The 9,017-nt window shown below is 36.4% G+C and overlaps 1 protein-coding gene across 1 annotated transcript; it reads left to right on the forward strand.

The window, feature by feature from the left end:
• Positions 1-5,473: 5,473 nt before the first annotated feature.
• Positions 5,474-8,504, forward strand: si:rp71-1d10.8 (uncharacterized). Its single transcript, XM_052150225.1, has 2 exons — positions 5,474-5,511; positions 6,280-8,504. Exon 2 carries the CDS (start codon positions 6,284-6,286, stop codon positions 7,964-7,966), a length of 1,683 nt encoding a protein of 560 aa, XP_052006185.1. The 5' UTR covers positions 5,474-5,511; positions 6,280-6,283; the 3' UTR covers positions 7,967-8,504.
• The last annotated feature ends 513 nt before the right edge of the window (positions 8,505-9,017 follow it).

The raw sequence follows: 9,017 nt of genomic DNA on the forward strand, positions 1-9,017 counted from the left end.
AAAACCCTGACAATAAACGAGAACTAAACATAAACTTGACTATGATTAGAATAAAACAATTGTGTTACATTAACAATACTCAAAGGACAACGGCAAACATGAGGGTATAAATACATGGACTTGGGAGAACACATGAACAAGATAACCAATCACAAGACTGAACTAATAAACAAGATAACAAGACAATGACCATGAACCAATGAAATAACTAGAACTGATAACAACATAATGAAACAATAAACCAATGAAAACAAGACACATGAACATGGAGGGAAAAACAGGACATCACATGACTAGGGGAACACATGACATGAACAGCAACTAAACTTTTCAAAATAAAAGACATTGTCTACGATAGACAAACGCTTTTGGACATTGGTTCTTCAATAGCACCCCGAAAACCAGACTTTAAATACTTCAATGCCAACCTGCTGTTTTCAAATACGACAGTGGATCCCTTTGTCTGCGCTGCCCGGCCATGGAAACGCAGCCGGTAAAGGGGAAGGAGAGTCGCCGTTCTTGTCAGACTAAGACGTTGCGCAAAACGACCCCTGCTACCCAGCATTCTACTGGCAAATGTTCAGTCTCTGGACAGCAAGCTCTGCAATCTGAGAACACGGATCTCTTTCCAACGAGAGATGAGGGATTGCTGCATTATCTGCCTTACAGAACCTTGGATGTCTGCGGAGATTCCAGACTCAGACATCGAAACCATGGGTTTCTCAGTGCACTGAGTGGACAGAGTAAAAGACCTCTCAGGTTAAAGCAGAGGAGGTGGTGTATGTTTTATGATCATCAAATCCTGGTGTGATCAGAGGAATGTACATTCTATCAAGTCTTTCTTCCCTCCTGATCTGGAACTTCTCATGCTTCTGTGTCAACCATTCTGGCTACTTAGGGAACTCCTAGGGGTCATTATCATAGCTGTGTACATCACCCCACAAGCCAACACAGACCGGGCACTCAAGGAACTGTATGAGATTATAAGCAAGCAGGAAACCGTGCACCCCGAGGCCACGTTCATTCTGACCGGGGACTTTAACAAAGCCAATTTAAGTCAATAGCACCGAAATACATCCAACACATCAGATTCAACACACGAGAGGGCCGGGTTTTGGACCATTGCTACTCTCCCTTCCGGGATGGCTGCAAATCCCTCCCCCACCCACCATTTGGCAAATCTGACCACTCATCCGTTCCCTACAGGCAGAAACTATATTGTATATGTGTAAACTGTGTGTTTATTGTAATTGTCATACTGCTATGTTGCTTGGAACTGCACCCAAAACTTTCACCCACTGTTGCACCTGTATACAGTATATGGTTGAGTGACAATAAAGGGATTTGATTTATTTATTTATTTTTTAAATGGGGGTATATATGAATATGTTTTACAGACAAAACTTCGGAAGTTAAGAAGAGATCCATGAGGAAGGAAAGGTTGTCTGACCAAGAAACTGTGAAAGAAGGCTCTAAATGTTCTCTTAAAGCTGCACGACATGATTTGGATATTCTCTAGATTTCCTGGAAAGAGGGATACAGAGACTGACTATATAAAGAACGATGGATTGATAGGCATCAATTTGAGATATATAATTATCAATATGAATACTGGTGTATGTGCAAATAACAATAATCAAAAATGTATTCATTTGGAGTGTTTTGTATGGAGTGTGAACATTGTAAAGGAGGCAGAACCTGCCATTTGAAAATCTTGAATTTAATTAATTTATGGATATACAGGTGGTAATTTTTTATTTGCATTTTAATTATTATCTATTTATTTTTTACTTAATATATTTATGTACCCTTATCCTGCAAATAATTCACCCACCACCTATGTATATAGCCTATAGACAGAGATGTGATGCCATGTACAGCATTCAATGATATGTTTAGAATATGAAAACATGAGGCAGAGAAAATGCATGTTAGATACAGTGTTCACAAGACTTCTCTCTCTGCCAGAAGATATCAATATGTCAGAGTTCTGTCTGATATCCAAAACCAGTCAACATCATAAGCTTGTTATGTTAACTCACTCACCTACCAGCCCAAGAATCACCAGGGGGAATACATCAGAAGGCCGTGATGGTAAAAATTATCAAATCAAATCACTTTATTGTCACACTACCATGTACACAAGTGCAACAGTAGGTGAAATTCTTGTGTCCAAGCAACATAGCAGTCATGACAGTGACGAGACATATACCAATTACAGTAAACAACATACTTACACAACACAATTTACATATCAGATGTACACATACTTACACAACACAATAATTATATACAATGTACAGTAAACAATACACACAATATAGAATACACAATATACAATACAATAAGTAAAGAGTATACATATATATATATATATATATATATATATATATATATATATATATATATATATATATATATATATATATATATATATATATATATATATATATATATATAAAGTAGTTGTATTGAGGAGAATATGTTGACAGTCCAGTGTGAGATTATAGGTTAATAAAGTGCAGTGCAAATTATTGATCATGGGAGATCAATTGTTCAACAGTCTGACTGCTTGGGGGAAGAAGCTGTCATGTAGTCGGCTGGTGCAGGTCCTGATGCTACGATACCGCCTGCCTGATGGTAGCAGTGAGAACAGACCATGACTCGGGTGGCTGGAGTCTCTGATGATCCTCCAAGCTTTTTTCACACACCGCCTGGTATATATGTCCTGGAGGGAGGGAAGCTCACCTCCGATGATGTTTCTGGCAGTTCGCACCATCCTTTGCAGGGCTTTGCAGTTGTGGGCGGTGCTATTGCCGTACCAGGCGGTGATGCAGCCAGTCAGGATGCTCTCTACAGTGCTGTTGTAGAACCGTGTGAGGATGTGGTGGTTCATTCCAAACTTCCTCAGCCATCTCAGGAAGAAGAGGCGCTGGTGAGCCTTCTTCACAACGGCCTCAGTGTGGACAGACCATGTGAGTTCTTCAGTAATGTGGACACCGAGGAATTTGAAACTGCTGACTCTCTCTACCGATGCTCCATTAATGGTGATGGGGCTGTGTTCTCCATCTTTCTTCCTGAAGTCCACCACAAGCTCCTTGGTTTAGCAAAGTTTATTGAATAATCTTAATTGTGTCTTTCTCAATGCTCAGTCTGACTAGCACTAATTCAACAAGCGTTACTATACCAAGAAAAGTCAATGGACAATTACTTCTTCACAACATCATCCCATGACATTGAAGACCTTGAAATTGAAACTCTTTGTCTCTAACTTGTGTGACAATTTAGCACATAACATAAAATTAAGACATTTTTAAATAACATTATGAAAAATGAGTAAAAAGGATTCTATAAAAATTATACATGTATGAATAATAAAATAATACAAAAAAATAGAAAGAAAGAAATTAGTATGTATGTATGCACAGTATTTTAAGTAACTCACAAGCACACACAGACACAGGTTGCCTTTGAAAAATGAAAATAGAACTTTAGATCCTTCTGTCGAGGAATGTGTTACGTGATAAGTTTCTTTCAAAATTATCAGAGAAAGTCATGATAACAGGTGGTAGCTTTTTCATAGCTATCTGATCATCACTCAGAATGACATAGAATACCCTACAACACCTTTCTCAGAATGGTTATTGAGGGAAGTACAGCAGGATGCAGGAAAAATTGTTGAGTATTGTTTTAGATATAAAATATCTACATCGTGTGCCTGTATTGTTTTTTTTATAGTCTTTAAACAACAGCTTGGCTTCTAGTTAAAAACAAGCTAATTTCAAGACGTTGACATCACGTCAGGTCATCACGTGGGTTACGCAGTGTAGGACGCTCAAAGCACCATAACCCGCCATAGTAGATGAGACGAGGAGCCAATAGGCCACTGTACAGACGATTTTCATGCACAGCAGCAAGTTATTGACTTTTCCCTTCTCTCTCTACTTGCAATTTTTACAGTTCTCTGCAAAAATCATGCCGCCATTTTGTTGTTACCAACTAGTATACAATTAACTTTAACTTTTATTTGTTTACTTATTAATTTATCTTGTTCATCCAATATTGGCTAACCATTTTATGCATTTATTATTATTAACCTTTTTCGGTTAGAAAATAAATAAAATAAAACGTATGTATACTGAGGTTAAACTAGCATAAATTGTATATATGTGTTTAAATTGTATCAGGTGTAATTTCGTGTTGTGCATAAATCTATGTGATGTTCTTAATGCTGTACAATTATTCCAGAGCACTCGTTAATCTACGAACATTTTCAAATACTATGAACGATGCTTTTGGGAAACAGGCCGCAAAATGGATTCTACGATCTACTTACATAGGCTCACGATGCTTTTGGAAAACAAGGCCCTGGTGACTCAGATTTCTGGACAATTTTGGTATTTTTGATGACCAAAAGAGAAATAGGACTGTGATTCCAGATTAATTTATTTTGTATGTGTTTAAATATAAAGAAGGAAATAGGCAACTTGATCACCATATGTGTACTGAAAGTGAGCTTGGAAAAACTGGTTTATCACAATAGTTAATCAGTGCAAAAGCATTAGAATTTTGCTTTGGGATAATGTGCTTAATCACTAGCCAAATATAAACAGATTAATTTATCTCAGTTTATGACTCATCTGTAAATTTTAAGGAAAATATTTGTAATCACCACACATTTCTGTAAGTTATGTAATTTCTTCAATATCTAGAAAAACAGAAAGAAAACTGTAAAATAATATAGTGCTCTTTGTAAAATAATCTTTTAATTGTCTTTTCAGTGATTTATAGTCAATTACTTTAGTCTCTGTACAAATACTATTAATTATCCTTAAAAACATAAACTCACTTTAACCCCACCTGCTTAATGACCTGCTATTTTAAGGAAAAAACTTTGAACGACTACTAATTTCTGTAATTTTACATTAATTTATTTGTTATCACGAACAGGAAAATCTGTAAAATATGATTCTGTAAAAGTACTATAAATTGCCATTAAAAACATAATATGGATGTAATCTTAAATTATACTTAATTACCTGCAGGATACAATTTAAAATTACGGTAAATATCTGTAAACAACAGACATTTCTTTGTTTTATGGAAAAAAGGGAAAATCTGTAAAAACATACAGAACATTTCCTGTAAAAATATATTTTACAGTGCACTGTTCTAGAAGGACTTTCCGTGCAAATAGTGCACTGGCCGATACATTGATTGTGTAATTTAGAAATCCTTACGAATGGACTTGCCGTCTTGCAGTCTAGTTTCCTGTCGCTGCAGAAACCCGTATCGCAGGACTATGTTTAAAGTGAGTTCCGCTAATGGGGATACGATAATTGGTCACGCGTTACATTTCATACTGGGTTGCCCTTTAAATATCGGAAACCAATCAAATTAGGACAGTAATGAATAATTAGTACAATTTCTACATCGTAATATTTTCATTCGCCTGACATCCCATGGTGGGCGTGGCCATGCGTCAACATAACCGGTAACAACAAGCGCGTGGTAAGGAATGCTCTATATAAAAGCCTCCACGAAAATATTATTCGATGAAGAAACGTTAGTTTTGTAATTTTATTTTAAATTATGATGGTTGGAGTGTCAGTTACAAATACATTTTGTAAAATTGCTTTTAATTATCTGTAAGGTTATGTTTAAAGGACGACACACTTGTCTTAGCATAACATGCTAGATAAAATAGGACACTTCAGAGCTTTTCTGATTAATTAGGATCATTCATTATACTACTGTGAGAAGTATGTCGTGAATAATATTATTCAACCTGATATTTCATATGAACCTAATTGTAGCTGTGGTAGAGTAAACAGGCAATATGCAACCATTATGAAATTTAAGTTGTTATGACTGATAAATCTTTAAAATATGTTATTAACATTATTTAATTACCTTGAATTGTCTAAATATTGTTTTTGATAATCATTTGAGCAATGCATTCAAGCAAAATGAATTAAACTTATTTAAAATAAGTATAATGTGGGTCTCACTTTGCCATAAATGCATTTTATTATTATTATTGAATATTTATTCTAAAATAATTAATTTTATATAGAGATTCATAATTATTAATAAGTATTAAATCAGTAATGTTATTACATTGGAATTCATATGGTAGCTGTGTTACCTGCCCCAGTGTGATGTAGCAATAACAAGCAACCATGCAAATGTGGCCTATATGATTTGTTTTGTGTATTGAATTTTGCATTAGTAAGCTGTTGTGTGAAGATAATTCTGACTTTTTTTAACTTTTCATAGAAAAATGGCACATAACCCAAATCAGTCAGTAAAATTGCAAAGAAGACCGCAAGAGGACAGGGAGCTAAAAGGAAGAAAAGGTCTCAAGATGAATCAATGGACAGAGGACAGAATGAAAGGTGCAATAGAAGCATATAAAGAGCAGGTCGAGTCAGGGAGGAAGCCTGCACTACGCTTACTTGCAAGGACATGGAATGTGCCGAAGACAACCCTTCAGAGGCGAGTGAAAGGGCTTGTTGAGGGATCTGGGCATGCATCTGGAAGAAAGCCATTCATCCCTATTGAAGCTGAAAGGGAGTTAGCCATCCTTCTCACCTCACTCTTACAGAAAGGCTTCCCATTGAAGAAGACTGATGTTCAGACTTTTGCTTTCGAGTTTGCAAAGAGAAATGGCATCCGAGGGTTTTCTGAAGAAAAACAAAAGGCAGGCTATTACTGGTTTGAGGGCTTTATGAAGAGAAACCCAGGTCTGAAAATAAAGAAACCAGGTGCTTTATCCCCAACTTCTACATTAAAGCTCAATGAGGAGGAGCTGGGACCATGGTTCAGAACTTATGAAACCTCCCTCCATGCTTTGGGAATTAAAGATGTCCCGTCACACATTTGGAAGTGTGACATATCAGGACTTCAAGGCTTCTCTTCTGACCAGTTTATTGGGGAAGCAGGGGAGCCCTGCTTTGAGACCACAACTGAGGAGGAGGAAGAAACTTCCATAACTGTGCTTGCAACATTCAATGCCATTGGTACATATGCTCCTCCACTTATAATTTTTAAAGGAAACAATGTGAGTAGTGAGTGGTTGAATGGTTGCCCGGAAAATGTGTGCGTGAGATCATCTGATAATGGCTGGATAACAGCAGAGATGCTCGTTGAGTGGGGGGAAATATTTATTGCACAGCTCCCAAAGGAAGATGCCAGGCCCCACTTACTGCTGCTTGATGGCCAAAGTATCCATGTCTTCAACCTCAACTTCCTCAGTCTCATGAAGGAAAACAAAGTTGAAGTTATATGCTATCCTGTAATGAACCCAGCAAACAGAGCTCTCTTTGGGCGTCTAAAATACAACTGGTGTGAGGTACGTCGAAAATTGAATCGGCAATGTGCAGGGACGAAGTTGCCTAAATCTCATTATCATTCTGTTTTCTTGGAGGCCTGGAAGAAGACTGCCACTGTGGAAAATGCCCAAGATGGTTTTAGTGCATTGGGAATGTTCCCAATAAATCAATTTGCTGTCTCCAGTGAAGTGCTTACACCAAGTGCCAAGATTGAACATGAACTTCCTCCTGCCACATATAGCATCCTTTCCCATTTGCAAAGTAACACAGTGCCCACTGAAGAATACGCCCATTCCAGCGCTGAGAACAGCTCTGTTGTTGGAGAGGCATCCTTCAAAGACTTTGTCGTCATGCCAAAAAGAGACGGTATCAGAACACATTCAAGCATAGATCACTTTCTTTGTGATGAAAATTCAAAACAAAAGAATAAAACAATTCTGAATAAAAGGACAAAATGCTCCTACAAATGCAGGGGCTGCTTTAGTAAATGTGGCTCTGATGATGATCCAAAAGCTTCTGAAGTGTGGATCAGATGCAGCAATTGTAAGGCCTGCTATCACGAGTCTTGTGCAGAGCAGGATGGGATATATGAATGGGTTTATGATTTGGATGACAATAATCAAGAAACATGATAACAGAGCAAAGCCTTTGGTGCTTGTGCAGAACAAGAAAACAATAGTTTAAGTCACAAAATGTATGATGTCCAAAAGCAATGATCGGATTAATTATTCTGTGAGAGCAATCTGTTTGTTGAATCCAAGGGTATGCACATTTGTTTTAAATAATCACATGATGCCAAACAGAATTAACACATTAAGAAAGTTTATATATTATAATTATATACACAGAATAGTGTGATCAAATGTTGTATTTTTTTTTTTAAAGACAGGAAGCAGATTTAAACAATGACATGTACTTGATTATGATTGAACATGGTTTAAGCCAACGTTTTATTTAAACTAAGCATTTGAGTTCCCTGTGAAAAATATGCTACAGTGATTTCTGCACATTTACAAAAGACTATTATCCTCTTCTCTCCCAACTAACACATCCCATTTATTTCCTGTACAATATTCTCATTTTAAACACTTACATACTATAATGTAAGAATACAGAATATGTGAATTAAGTTTGTGTGTATTTCTGTTTCTGTTCTATTAAAGTGATAGTTCAACCAAAATTTCAATTTTCTCATTATTTACTCACCCTCATGCATCCCAGATGTGTATGGCTTTATTTTTTCTGCTGAACATAAACAAAGATTTGTATTAGAAGATCTCAGCTTCACAGGTCCTTTCAATGCAGTTGAATGCTGGCCAGACCATTGAAGCTCCAAATCACATAAAGGCAGCATCAAAGTAATTCAAACGACTCCAGTGGTTTAATATAGTATGTCTTTGAGGTGATATGATAGGTATGGGTGTGAAACAGATTCATATTTAAATACTTTTTTAACTATTAATCAGATTTATAGTAAAACAAAATTACTTCAATTTTGATTTGTTACTCACCCACAACTTTCATATTTAATTATTTCTTTTTCAGTTTCTGTTCAATTAAATTGCACTGTTTAAGTAAGTGTTTACATTTATTCTTTAAAATAAATACTTTTACTTGTGAACTGTCAGTGCCTTGTTATGTCTCTGTTTTAGACCACCAAGCAGACTTTTTGTTTTACATATA

This window comes from Xyrauchen texanus, chromosome 19, assembly GCF_025860055.1.
Source record: "Xyrauchen texanus isolate HMW12.3.18 chromosome 19, RBS_HiC_50CHRs, whole genome shotgun sequence".
Classification (NCBI taxonomy): domain Eukaryota; kingdom Metazoa; phylum Chordata; class Actinopteri; order Cypriniformes; family Catostomidae; genus Xyrauchen; species Xyrauchen texanus.

Bases quoted from the DNA above. Each gene is read 5' to 3' on its own strand.
- si:rp71-1d10.8 (XM_052150225.1), top strand. From the start codon at position 6,284: ATGGCACATAACCCAAATCAGTCAGTAAAATTGCAAAGAAGACCGCAA.